At 43.6% G+C, this 14,480-nt stretch overlaps 1 protein-coding gene across 3 annotated transcripts in view; it reads left to right on the top strand.

The window, feature by feature from the left end:
* Nucleotides 1-2,073: 2,073 nt before the first annotated feature.
* Nucleotides 2,074-14,480, top strand: part of PLEKHH1 (pleckstrin homology, MyTH4 and FERM domain containing H1) — a 54,125-nt gene continuing 41,718 nt past the window's right edge. Inside the window, exons 1-2 of one of the 3 annotated variants that reach the window (XM_064713968.1) lie at nucleotides 2,074-2,284; nucleotides 11,228-11,403. In XM_064713968.1, the coding sequence (XP_064570038.1) occupies nucleotides 2,230-2,284; nucleotides 11,228-11,403 (231 nt within the window). In that variant the 5' untranslated portion in view covers nucleotides 2,074-2,229. Of the gene's footprint in view, nucleotides 2,285-5,416; nucleotides 5,748-6,257; nucleotides 6,349-11,227; nucleotides 11,404-14,480 lie in introns of those variants that run through there. The other 2 variants (XM_064713970.1, XM_064713969.1) reach the window with 2 other exon arrangements.

The raw sequence follows: 14,480 nt of genomic DNA, 5'->3' as shown, positions 1-14,480 counted from the left end.
ACCTCTGCAGCTAACCCTCCTGCACTCTTATGGAGGACAGCCTGCACGCTGGTTTCAGCAACAAAAGCTCTGCGAGCAGGAGTCCTATAGCAGGGAACCATGTTCTTCTCCACACCCTATGCTGACATCTGGCAGCTGTAGGCATAACTCCAGTGCAATACTGGGAAGGCAGCCAAAACCCTTCCCACAGACTAGTCCCATCTCTTACTAGTGTCTTCTCTCCCCCACCAGCCGGTACAGACCTCTGCTGGCTGTGGAAGGGCAGGGCAGGGATTCTTCATCAGAGACTGTCTTGTGCAGCTTCCCCTGCCTCTCACTACACAGCTGCCCCAGGTGCCCATTCCAAAGTTCTTACATCAGCACCCAAACAGAGGGCAAGCTGGGACCTACATTGGTCTTTACTAGAAGTATTGATGTAACAAGTCTGGAAATAGTATTTTCCCCCAGCTCTGCTATAGACAAGGACAACACCTTCTCCTAGCCTGCCCAAATTTCTCCAATCCAGCAACTCTTTTGACAAATCTGGCGAGGATCAGACATAGGTTCTCTCCCCATGATCTCTTGTGGTCTGAGTTTTATGCTGAGAAGCTATTTTTAGTGATGGCTGGGTGCAGAACTGTAATGAACAACAGCAGTAATAGGGGTTTATGTTCCATGGAGCTCCTCTGGCTACCTGCAGCGCAAACTACTGCCTCCTCAGCACTCCCCTAATAAACATCCCCCTCAGACAGATGATGTTTAAAAATGGGGCTGAGATGACCAGTTTGTCCATACAGCTGCCACTGCTGCTGCTGCTTGTCAGAGGGCAACTGACCAGTGGTTATTTCTTTTACTTGCCTTGAATTCAAACCAGTAATCTATAAATGAATTGGTGCTCTGCTCCCCATGTTGTTTAGATCTCTTTCTCCAGTGCAGCTTTTTGCATTGTACTTCCAGAGACAGCTCTGTAAATAGGTATTTTCCTGGCATTTCACAGGGTACCTCGGGAAGGAAAATTACCATAGGTTGTTGACTACTTTGCCTGAGCTTCCCTCCCCCTGGGAGGAAAGACCTGTTCCTGCTATTCGAGGAAGGTCCAAGAGGTATGGACTGTCCCTTGCAGCAGCAGATGTGGCCCTCTCTCGCAGCACTGGGGCTGCCAGAGCAGCAGGTCCAACTCTCCAGGGCTCTTCCTGATTCCTTCCAGCACTTTGTCACAGCTCCACCACCCTCTTTCTATGCAGCATCTGGACTGACACAGTTTACCTGTGACTTGCATCATGTGCAGCACCACTTGCACTGCTGTAGCCTGTGGACTCAGAAACAGATTCAAAGTGTGTTGTGGTATGTGGGAACATTTGGAGCTGCATACCAGCCAATGCCAGACACAAGAAGACCACACAAAACAAATACGCATGTAAAGACTGTTTTCCTTCTCTGCAGCTTCAAGACTCCCACATGCCATCCTCCTTTCTTCCCTGTTCTGAAACAGGCACACATGAGCATGCTCATAACAATCCCAAACTGGCTTTTTAAGATCCAGTTGTCTAATTTATGATCTAGATAAACCTATGGGAATACAAGCATTAAAAAATATTAATTACTGTGAGGGATGTTATATCTGTGTGTATTTTTATAGAGAAGAAAGTTAAGTTTTTTCACAGGCTACTTTAATGATAGTTAAAGACTTCTTAATCTATTGGAAAAAGACATAGTGAAATCTGGTACTTAGAAGCTGAAACTGGAAAAACCCAGAGATGAAACAAGGCAAGAACTATCAATACTGAGAATAACACTTGAGTTGCCCCTGGGATGACTCCCTAAGGAAAATGGGAATTCTCCATTGTTTTGCTCTGTACCAGTCAAGACAGTATATATAAAACATATGTTCTTGCTCAAGTTCTGGCTGGAATAATACACGAGTGTCTGTGTGTGAAGTGTGATGGGATGACCACAACACGATCAAAACCAGCTGACAGAGTACTGGAGGGCAATGGTTTCGTGGCCCTCCCACTGGGTCCTCCCACGAGCAGCTGGTTTATGCAGCAAGGTGATCCCCAGCTGCCAGTCTCTTATTTTAATGCTGCATGAACTTGTAATTGCTGATTAGTAGAGAAGAAAGGCAGGGGGTTGCAACTCTGTGTTGTGTCTGTCAGCACACTGCAAACCCAGGAGAAAGAGAACTAGGCATAAAGGCCATTTTCAACATTTTTAAGCTTTTAACACAGGTGGAATTTAGAGAACTACAATATGAAGCCTGAGCTGCTTGTGGAGAGCGACAAATACCTCAAACAAGTGTTTCAAGGTACTGGGGTTTTTTTGTGCAATTTTTTTCCCACACAGGATTGAGCCTTCAGTGGGGCTCTGACACGTGAATTTTTGGTCTGGCTGGTGTCCTTGCCCATTTGGTAAGTTTTCAGCAGCACTGTGTCTGGAACACAGTGCTCTCTCCCACCTGCAGAACTATGACAACTTTGCTTACTAAGAGAAAGAGTTCATTCTGCTCTCATCTTCTGAGCCCTCACTCTCATTTATCTCTTTGCCCTTCTATTTAGGTATCTTGGATATGGTGCTCTGAACAAAGCAGTCTGTGCTTGTGCTGTGATAAGGATAGTCTAACAGTGTAGTCTGACAGTGCCAAGCTAGTTCTCTTGGATCAGCCAGAGAGTTTGTTTTGTCAATAAGGTACTTGCTGTTTATAGTAAATTTCACGTTTTGATGAATGATTTGTCTGCAGATTGCAAAGACCTGACACACAGTCCTTGAGCAGCCATATTAAAGACAACTGCCCAGGGAAATAATTTGGGAACAATGGGATATTACTGGTTGTTCCAACCTTCTCCTTCTGAAGATAAACTGTTTTTCTATTTGCATCATTTAAGGGAAACCATGATTTTTTTTTTAACTATAATTTTGTTAAATACTTTAACAGAAGTGACAGAAGATATAAGGAGGCATATCTTTGAAGAATAATTGCATTAAATACATGGCAGAACATTGTTCTGTGAGTGCTGATGTGGTTCTGGGCCTCCAGGGGTTAAAGCAAGGTGTGCACAGGCAATTCTTAGGGAGGTACTTTATACAAAGTTCAGTGGCTGAGGAATGTCCTGGCAGTCAAGCTTCATTGCCTGGGAAAAACACAAGGCCAGATATTGACGTTTCAGTGAGTGATATGATCCGGTTGGCTTTGCTGGTGCAAATGAGAGAACTTGACCAGTGCCTTTAAAGGAAGAATAAAAATAGCTTACAAAATTCAGATTAAGAAATATTCTGCTAGCACGCTGTAGTTGAAAGGAGCAAGAATAGGATGGGAGCATGAAGGGAATAGCTCCTTTTCTCACTTTGTCTTCAGCCAGCCTCAGTTCAGGAGTGGACTCTGTAAAGCATTAAACTACATTTTGCCTTCTGAAATACCTATAGGAAGGCACAAATTGTGCTGTTTCTGGTTCTTTATTACAATTCCTTGATCACAGGGCATAATGATTAATACAGACTCACACGCAACATGCAGACTGTAGGCAACTGGAGCCCCTTCCTCTGGAATTGCTGGAGAAATCTGTATGGATGATACTGTCCCAACAGTCAGCTTGGTCTCTGTCCGTCCCTGCTCACCTGTCCAAATGGGAGAGCTCCTCCCCAGATGCCTGTTTCTTTTCAGTTCTTTGCCTGTCTCCACTTGGCTCTTCAGCCATCCCTGTGTAGTGCATTCCTGCTCTCTGCCTGAACCAGCTCTGTAATGCAGGCTTTGTCTCTTAGCTAGGAACAGGCAGCTTCATTCAACCAAATTCCCATGGAACTGGAAACAGATGAGAAATCTAAAGCAAAACCATCTTTAGGGATCTGCAGGGTCCTCAGAGTCTTTGGAAATCTGACTACTTATTTGGATAATGAGGTGTAGATCTCGGTCTGCCTTTATTCACTCCAGTGTCCAAATCTTGACCTTATGTTTTTACTTATATTTTTATATTTTAACCACTTAATCACATCAGTGTTTTCATTTTTGCATAGTAAGTGATTTGGTACCCAATGTTTCTCTGCTGAGACATCAGTGAAAGCACACTATCAGTGTGAAGAAAAAGTTTACAATGAATGTTTAATAAACAGCAGATCTTGAACCAGGCAGTATCTGGGAGCCAGATAAAAACTCTTAAGGTCTTGTTTAACCATGTCAAGTGAATAGTGTTGCTTAGTGTCCTTGGAGATAATTTTGTTCAGTTCTTCTGTGTGCCTCCTTCATAGACTGTTGAAGCCTTTTTTTTTCGGACTGCCCTGTTTTGTGTGAGTAGCCTCAAGAGGTGCCAATGTACAGTTTCAGAGCTTTCATGGATCTCTCATAACCACTCAAGATATCATAATTCTGGTGCAGCCCTTCACCAACAAGCCAGACTCATTTTCTTGAGATGAGACAGACTGTCATGACAGTGAAGGGCCCATGTGAAAGGTCCATGGAAAATGGCTGGAAAGATACACATCAGAATGACTGTTGTTATCTCTACTGAGGGTAGAGATAACAGTAGTATCTCTACTACACATTTTAAAAGTATTTCTGATGGAAATAATGAGCCTGATAATGGAATAAGTAACAAGTAGTTGCTAAACCTGAACCAGAACAAAGGTCAAGGTAAAACACAGTGGTCTGAGGTCCATATCTCTGGGGACATTTAGTCCTACCACACCCATCTGTCTCCAGTCCCTTTTTACTGCCATTTGCATGCTCTGGTCTGCTCAACACCAAGGGAGAGAGCATAGAGCATAAGCTTGGCGAGCCTGGGGTGTCAGGGTGTGGCCAGGGCAGAGGACAGCAGCCAGTAGTACATGGTATGTGCACTCGCTGCCAGTGCCCAGCCTCCCGAGGCAGTAAAATATCACCAGGTTTTGGTATGACATGGGCAATATACTCCTGTATGTCACCATATATTCATATAAGGCATTGCTGCATGTAAAGTAGTTCAGTAAGTGATGGTCTGATGTCTGAATAACATGTTTTGTGTGCTGGCAGCTATCATTAGGAATGCTTGAAGTCCTGGACCTATTTGTTTAAGCCATTTTACGTGAGAAATGGCCACAGTACATGTATAGGTAGGTTGGTGTCTTCTGCTCAGGAGACCACTACACTAGTTTGGTTTTAATCTCTGTCGCGGCACCTCATGCCCTGGGGTTGCCTACAACGAGAGCTTCGGACGGACCGCCAGCCCCTCAGGGCTCCAGTGGCGGCAAGGGCAGCGTGCTTCTGTAGGTACCAGCCCGGCTGCTCCGCAGAAAACGCCGCTGCCTTGGTGGTCTGAGGCGGTTTGGGTAGCATCAGCTCCGATGTCTGGGAGATGACTGCGAGGGAGATCTCGGCAAACTCGGTTGCAGCCCCTGAGGGTGCAAGGTGGGCGGAGAGGAAGATGTCCCCGCCCGGGGCAGAGCGCGGCTGCCGCTGTTGAGCCCCGGGCCCCAGGCACCCTGCGCTGCCTGCCCCACCTGCCTCGCCGCTGAGCCCGGGAAGGGGTTAAAAGCCCGGGGCGGCTGATGTCAGTTCCTGCGCTCCTCGGGAGGGCCGTGTCTGATATTTGAGCCGGGCTCTCCCGCCCGAAGGAAACCGGGGAGGGAATGGCAAAGTGCTGAATGGGACAGGAGCCGTGCCGGGCACCTGCCTGCCGCCCGGCACCGCGCAGCCGCCCGCGGCCAGGGCCGGCCCCGCCGCGCCGCGGGTCGGGAGCCCCGGGACGCCGCCGGCTGCGCCCGTCCTGCCCCGCTGGGCAGAGACCTCCGCGCCGGCCAAGGTGAGCGCGGGCGGGGACGCGGCCGGGGGCTCCGCAGGGCGGGTCTGCGCGGGGCTGGCTGGCACAGCCTTCCTCCCCCGGCTTGGCTTTCTTCGAGGGTGACCGTAAGGGGACTGGCGGGAGCATTCTGGGGCTGATGTTGTGGCATCTCTGATAACTGAGGTTTGCTCTCGCTCTGGGACTTTGGCCCTGAAGAGGTATGGAAGAAGCGGAGGGAGGAATGGCCACACGAAGGGGGAGATGCAGTACAAGACTAAATGTCTGTAAGCTCAGCGGTCTCTTCTGCCTTCCTGGTACGCCTCGGTGTGCAGGGCAAGACCTCTGCAGGTAGAAGAGCACAACTGGGAGCCCTTCTTCCTGCCTCCAGGCGCTTTTACTAGCTAAGCCACCTGCGCGGATATTGAGGGGAAATTATTCCCCGCTCCCTCCCACCCCAGGTCCGCGACAAGCCTTTTCCTTGCCCTTTCCACAGCTTTTTGTGTTATTTTCTCCCCCACGCCCCTCTCCGCCCATGCTCTGCACTTCTCAGGCCGCACTCCTGAGCGGGAAATGACTGCGTGGCTGAGCAATTCCAATGGCCTCAGTGCTAAAAAGCTGAAGGGTGAGGCGAGTATGAAGTGGAAAATGAAGTGGCTGGGGACAGGGTGTCGATTAATAGTAGTTGATTTCCCCCCTGAGTTTTGCCCATTGCCTGTACTGCTGAACCCCTTGATGCCAATTCAGTGACATGAGAAGAACTCTCTTCCCTTTCATTTATCACTTTTCTAGTGATTCCTTTTGTTGTAATATGGTAGCTGAAAGTTAGACCAATATTCAGCTCAGTTGTTCAGACACTGGTGCTTTTTATGGTCAGGTGCTAAGAACTGCAGTCCCGCTGTGCTGTGAATCCTCTATGACAGCCTGCGTAAATCTGTTGCTGAACTGAGCAGTCTCATCTGGAATATGGAAATAGCGGTTCACTTGTCTTTGTTGTTTGCACTGCATGAACAAAGCTGTAAACACTTTACTTGCATTTGTATCTGCACCTGAAAGTCTTCACATTGATTGAATATTTCGGCTTTTCAGGTGGAAATGTACAAAGTCTCCTAAGTGTTTTGATTTCTAGTTCTGGATCCACCTACATCTGCAACATCAGCTGATTGTAGTCTTAAAACACAAAGAAAAACCCCCAAACACATGACATCTTGATTTAAATTTCAGCTTCATCAGAATTAAGACTGGATATGGACATTACAAATAAATATAATCATATTTATTTTGGGTATGGTGTTTAGGGTCAGAACTGTCTCTGATGTTGGTCAAAACTTAGATACATGCATGAGACCTCTAATTTTGACTGCATTTAGCAAGTGGTTGGGTCATTTTTCCCCCAGAGAGTTTTAAGGGCTTTTTATCTGCCATTGTTGTCACTGACAGTTGGATAGTTAACACTGAAAATCAGTTGGATACTTAACACTGAAAATCAAGCTGCTCTTTAAGAAGTGGCTGTATGCATTTCAGAATGAAGTTTTGAAAATCTCAGCTTGTTTGAATAGAGTGGCTGTCTCCTGTGTTCTGAATCCCTAAAATAGGAGTACTGCCTCTGCAAATATCAGGCTCACACCTTTTTCTTATGCGTAAGGCTTAAAAAAGACAGCTTTATATAAATATATCCTTATAAATTCTTTATCTGATTTGAAGAGGACCAATATGTGGGAGAGGAGGGGGGGATCAAAAAATGTGCTGAGAAAAAGATGGTTAAAGACTTACAAAAAAGGACATCTGAAATGGCAGATCTGATGGAAGTGATTTAAAGTCAGTGTGTCAAAGTGGAATTGGTATTGAAATTCACAGAGTACAGATGAACTGCTTACATTCAGAAGAACAGGGGAAAAGGAACAATGTATTTTATGGTAAATGAAAATGCAGAATAAGTTTTGTAAATAAAGTTGTACTCTAGAGATAAATATTAGACATTGTGATACAGTATCTTTCTCTGAAAAAGTGTAAGGTTTTTGCTAGGGGGAAAAGCTATAATTCTAATATCTAGTCTTCATAACTCATTTGGTGTGATGACACATGGGGAAGTTATTAGCTTAAGTGGAGGAGATCGGGATTAAGAGAAGAATAGTAAATAGACAAATGACAAGAGAATGTGACATCACAGTGCTGGAGAGGGCGCGGTTAGATGGTAAGTATTTTACTGGTAGAATTGGCTACTGACACAGGGGATTAATCTAATGACACAAAACAAAATCACGCATTCGAAGAAGTAACAAAGTGGGCACAAAATCTGGCAGAGCACTCTTTAAAATTAGTAGAGGAGAAAAAGACTTAGTTGCATAAAGAGTAAGACTTCTTCCAGACACCCAAAACCAAGCTGTGCCTTTTAAATGTTAAAAATACTGTCTGTAATTAAAAATATAACCTATATTTTATATAACCTATAGTTATGCTAATCAATCATAGGGTTACCATGGGCATGGTGAATTTTGCAATCACAGAATGGTTCAGGTTGGGAGGGACCACAGTAGGTCATCTGGTCCAATGTCCCTATTCAAACAGGGCCATCCAAGAGCACATTGCACAGGATTGCATCTGGATGGTTCTTGAATATCTCCGGTGAGGAGTCTCTACAACCTCTCTGGGCAACCTGTTCCAGTGCTCAGTCACCTACACAATAGAAAACTTCTTCTTTATGTTCAGATGAAAGTTCCTGTGCATCAGTTTCTGCCCTTTGCCTCTTGTCTTGTTGTGTGGTACTGTGATGGCCTGTAGTACAGAGAATTTGATCTTTCAGAGATCTGGCATAGACCTGAGCTTTAATATTCTGTTCCAGTCCATTTGTAATTACCCTCCTGCTCTCCCACATCTGCCATTTACAAAGGAAAAGTCAGCTGAAATTCCTCTATTCCAGTTGTGTCAGCTTGTCTGTGAATGTCAACCACCAGTGCAATATGGTTGTATAAAAGAGGCAATCAGATGAGGCCTTACCTGTGAGAGGGGAAAGTGCTAAATGCCTTTACACTAGGCTTTGCTGTGGGTGCATGCTGCCTTTCAGATGCAGTTGTGGTCACCCATGGCTATGAAAGGGAGTGAGAAGAGCCAGCTCTTTTATGTGATGTGTACTGAATCTGGAACAGGTGCAGAGGGAGAACAGGGAGCTTTCCTTATGAGACTAAAGGGGCCCCTTGTCTCTAGCCTTGCAAATTGCGGTCCTTAAGGTAAAGCTTTTGATATCTGTAAATATATCAAGGTGTAAATATGAGGGAGAAAAAAAAACCCTAGCTAAACTGAAGGGTAATAATCTACAAGACTTAACAGATACAAGCTGGTTATGGTTATGTTTATTCTGGTAATTAAAAGGCAGCTCATTAGAGACATGAGGTTCTAGAATAATAAGAAAACTGGGAGAACTGCAGCATGGTTCTAGGGAAGGGCAGTGTTCATTTATGAAAGGGATTATAAAATGCAGTAGTCTGTGGTAATAAAGAATAAAATGCAATGATTCAGGACACCTATCCCATCCTAGACCCCCTATTCTGAACAGGGATATTTTAGTTCAACCAGAAGTTATGGTCTGTGTGGAAAATTACTTTTGCTTTGGCATAAGTTGTTTGGTACATCAGTTTCATTTTGCTTTGTGTCATTAGAGTCCATCCCATTCATTTATATATCCTCTTTGGATTTAAACTTAATTCATAAAGACCAAAAGCTTGTATGAAAGCCACATAAAATATGAAAAATACACTTGTATGAAAGAGAACAGAATTACATTTGAGAGCTGAATTATTGTGTCCAAAACAGTGTTAGCTGTAAACAAAGTTAACAGTATTGTAGGATCCTTCCATGACTTAGTGCACTCTTTCAGCTTGGGAAGGACTGATAGCACTAACTTACAGGGAAACACTGCAGTGTTGAAAAGTGTACCAAAGGTAACCCGGTTAAATGCCTGGCATGGACTGGCATGGACTTAAGGCTAGAGGTCCGAGCAGTGTGCTGGATGGGCTGTGGAAAAGGATGGCCTCTATTTCTCTACAGCAGTAAATGTGCTGCTTGTAGGAAAGTGCTCTTCTTTCCTATTGTGGAGTGTTTTCAGTACTGAACATGAACATACCTTTGTCTTGTTTTACTGAAACCTTCCTTCTGGAATAATGTTTCACAAGTCATTGGAAAAGAGGCAACCTGTTGTCTGGGAAACTTTCTATTACTGAACAAAGCAACCTGAACATAAAATAACTCACAGGTAATGTTTATAGCCAAAGGGTATAAAATGCATCTTCCTTAACTCGGAACATGAGAGTACTCTATCCAGTATAGCTGGATAGAGGGGTTTGTTGTGTTCTGTGTACTCACACTGTTATGTATACTCATGGTAATTTGAATCTCAAGTCTTACATGCAAAACACGAACCAGGTATCCTGACAAGTGGATACAGCTGGAGGGCCATCTTAAACTTTTCCTCTCTGTAGTGAGATGCAGATGTAAGGGCAGTGAGGCAGAGTGACTGTTGCTTTCTTGCAAATCCCAGACTGTTCCTTCATCTGTCACAGTTTGAGACTTGGGAGTTTGCCTGTGAGCTGGTGAGAAGTTCCTTTTACAAGTAAGGATTTTACTGTTGTGATGAAGCTGAGCTAACAGCTGTTCTAGCTTTGTAAACATTTGTTATTGTTTGATAATATAGCTGGCTGCTGAACTGCACGCACTAAGTTGATGTTTTTGTTCATGAATACCTGAATTTGGTTAAGAACATCTATTGCCTAGGTTTTTTGGGTCTTTTACTATAAGTATCTGAAATGTCAAAGCTGTTATTGAGTAGGAAAGTAAAAGGTCTTCAAAAACTACAGCCTTCTCCACCTTCTGGGGCTGTATATATTTTTTGATGTTTACAAAGACTTCAGCAGAATAGGATATTTTGTCTTTAGCCCTAAGTTATTCCTGTATGGATTCTCTTTGTTTTAACAGAGCAATTGTTTGGATACTGGGGCACTTCTACTCTTACTGTCGACTGTATGTGTCAAGTAGTTAGGGATTGGGAACAGTTGCTTAATACATCACATCATCTTAACACAGTCTATTTGAGATAAAGCACTGGTGACCCAAGCTGAAAATGTGTGTGTGATATCTGAGGCAGGAGGTTTTAGTGATTTGAGGGTTTACAGCCATACTGGAACAAAGGAGGCAGGAGTAAAAAAGTATCCCTAATGTCTGGGTAGAGGCTGAGCAAGACTGTAAGGGTGGCAGTAGGGTTGTTTCTGGAATATACAGTATAATGCATTAGTAAATTATTTACTCATTCTAAAGGTAAACGTTTATCCATTAAGAGTGACCTCTGGCAGAGGGCAATATCAGTGACTCAGGGTAGTACCACTTCATCATCTGCTTGGAGAAGAAATGGCCTTTGTTACCAGTTCTGTAAGAGGGACCAAGGAAAACTAGGCACATAGGGGATAAGTTTGTCCTTCTAAAATACATACTTATTTTTCCCTTTGATTCTGTAGGATTTTTAGAGCACCTCAGACGACATCCTAAATGGATGATTAACATCACAATGGCAGAACTCACAGTGGAGAATGGCAGCTGTATGGACTGGCAAAAGCGATGCCTTGTGTTGGAGTCCCAGCTCTTCAAATTCCGCTTGCAGGCAAGCAAGATCCGAGAGCTGTTAGCTGAGAAGGTGAGGCAGAGGTGATTTCTTCTACTTTGCAATGAGTTATGATACAAAACCAAAAAATCTGCAAATGCCAAACTATCCAATATATCTGTTACTTGCAGTGAGGATTTATTTCTTGATTACAGTACATCTTTGCTCTCTGCTTTATCAGTTGAGATGCAGAGATGTGCCTGTCATGGTGTAAAGTGGCATATAAGAATGAGCCTTGCTTACTGCAAAATCACCAAGTATTTGGACTCTAGTGGAAAACACTGTACCAGCAAGATTGTGGATATCTGAAGTGATTGAGACAACAGCGGAGCAAATATGGATGTTTTGGGTAAGAACAGCAGGATCATAACTTGGGTGGCAACAGAAAAGTATGGAGGAGTGAAAATTATGCTACAATGTTAAAAGCCCAGACAGGGATACATGTATTGCCATAGTGTTAGAATAACACTTCATATCCAGTCAAAACATTCTGGGGATACTGAAGAGCAAGGCCAGATATTTTGAGATCTGGATGTTAGAAACTTACATGGCATCTGTGGTTTTAGAGACATCATCTACTAATGTCCTTCAAGTGCCCTCGTGTGAGTTTGTTTGCATTCTAGAGGAGAGAATTGATAAAGATCTGAGGGTTTTATTGGAGTTTTGGTTTTTTGCTTGTTTTTGTCACGGTGTGAATATTTTGTGATTTTTCTTAACCTTAAATGGTGTTGTTTTTCAATTAGAATTAAAACTTTTTCACTACATTTGTATGAAGTCCAAATTTGTAGGTTGCTGGGGGGAGCTCCTTTTTTTTTCAAAATGTGGCTTACACGTTATCACAGTTCAGTCCAAGATTGCTCAGATATTCAATTACTGTATAAGAAAGTGAGAACAGTTTACTAATGAAGTCAAAATCTGTACAGCTGACTGCAGTTCACTATACCCAATGACAGATATGTTCTAAACTCACTTTTGCTCCATTCTGTATTATGTAACTTCTATATATTCTTGTTTGTTGGTTTTGGATGTAAAAACATCCAGGTGACAGCTACTTGAGAGTGGTGTAATTTTCATCCTTGCTTTCACTGTAATTACATTTTCACTATTGTCATATACTGCATGAGACATTTTTCCACCCTTCATATTTTAAGGAATTGTGCAATTCTAAGCAGCTTCTTCATCTCTTCAAATTAATTTCTGAGATGGAGCTTAGTGATTACTTACCTTGAAAAACATTGAAAGTGGTTGTAAAGTCCATTTAGATAAAGGCACATTAGAAAAAAAAATCATGTATAGATGTGGAACTTTAGATGTGCTAAAGACAACCAGTATTCATATGTAATATTTGTAAGTTTGCTGCATTATGAGATATGTGTCCTTGTGCTTTATTAATTTCTGCTTTGAGAAACTTCCTGACTACCCACACATGAGACAAGCCCACCTACCAGACTTCCTTATAGACAACAGACTTGCCAGATATATTTTGACTATCTCTTTAGTGAAGTTTGTGGGTCATGCCAGAGAATTATATTTGCATCTGCTTCAGGGGCCTGGCTATCATTTATCCAGCTTTTCAGTTAAAGTGATGCTCCCTTTGCTGAGATTAAGGAGTAGCTTGGTTCAGTGGTCAGATTATTCTGTAACTACTTCTACAGTGCTGTTGTAGCTTTACTTGAAGGGTCAAAGAGCTAACAGGCTTGCAATTCCTAACTCCAAATGTCATGTGGGAAGGGGAAAGCCTCAGCAGGAACCATGGGGCAGCTCCAGCAGGCTCTCAGACACACAGAGCTTACGCTGAACACTTCTCTTGGGAAGTGTCCTGGGCCTCAGGTTCCCAGCTGGGCTGTAATGACTTGCTCAAAGACCTTCCTCCCCTTCTCTTCGGTCACCACAGGACACCCCAGCAGTCACAGCCACAGGGGCTCCTGCCTGCGCTGCATCCTTCTCACCCTCACGTGGGTAGTGATGCAGAACCGAAGGAGGTGCTTGGTTTATGTCCAGTGATGGCAGCTTCAGGGATTTTTGTCATCAATTTTATAGCAACTGTGATTTTTAAGGGTTTTTTCCTCATTATGAGAATGAAGAGATTCAGATTTACTGGAAAGTCTTGCATTTCAAGGAAGGTTTTTTGGGGCAGGGAGTGGGGGTGATGTTGGAAAATGTGAAGTCTGCGCAGTTTGAAGCTGTGTGCCAACCTGTGGTAAGCATTGTCTTGAGAGCCTCCCAATATGGTTTGCAGTAACAGGAATTTATTTCTTTTAAATACTTTTAGATGGTGAAAGTGAAGGGCATTGTTAACAGGGGTGTGATACTTGCTTACCAGCTAGGTTGTCATAGGTGTGGAAGCGACTGAAGGGCTTGCAAACCTGATCCTCACATCTTAAATTATTTTTTATAACTAATTTTATTATTTCAAGACAGGTTTTACTATTTTAACTCACAGAAAACCCAACCGCTCATGCCTGGCACTGGTAGTACAATGTGCTCTAACAGTTTAAATACTTGAGATTTTTAAAATCCGCTTAGATTGAATAATCTAGATAGCTGTTCAGAACATGGGGAATTTAAAACCAAGTGGTTTAACTGCCAATGCCCTAGTTCACATGGTGTGAATTTCCACATTGATAGCCTGGTCTCAGCTATTGAACAGAGCTGCCCAAGCTGCACAGAGCCTGGCTGGGGGTTGGCATGGCAGAAGAGCCTTAGTCCCTGGTATCCCAGACAAAGCTCTGCCATCCTGCTGGACCCCACAGGGCACAAGACCCCTGAGTCCTACCTTGTGGACATTAGCAGGGATTGCTTTGGAAACAGGCAGTTGTTTTCACCCTATTTTTCTTGTACACACGCAAGGAAAAGGGATACTCCTCTGCTGGTGAGTGACATAGCAGGCTGTTGTCTCGGCAGCAAGTTGACCTGGTTAAGAGTGAGCTCTGGAGCAGAACAGCAGGAGAAAAATGAAGCTGAGAGGTATAGGAACTTTTTTCACTCAATTTTATGTAGCCTCTTCTGAGCCATAGGAGAGGGAAAGCCTGTGTGAAGGTTGATGGGAAGATCTTTTGCAGTTTCTAGAAAGGCCATCTGGGTAACTTAACCTGATTCTGTCTTATTTC

Source organism: Zonotrichia leucophrys, chromosome 5 (assembly GCF_028769735.1).
Source record: "Zonotrichia leucophrys gambelii isolate GWCS_2022_RI chromosome 5, RI_Zleu_2.0, whole genome shotgun sequence".
In the NCBI taxonomy this organism is placed as follows: domain Eukaryota; kingdom Metazoa; phylum Chordata; class Aves; order Passeriformes; family Passerellidae; genus Zonotrichia; species Zonotrichia leucophrys.
The sequence above is the reverse complement of the archived record's forward strand: the minus strand, read 5'-3'. Positions and strand labels throughout refer to the sequence as shown.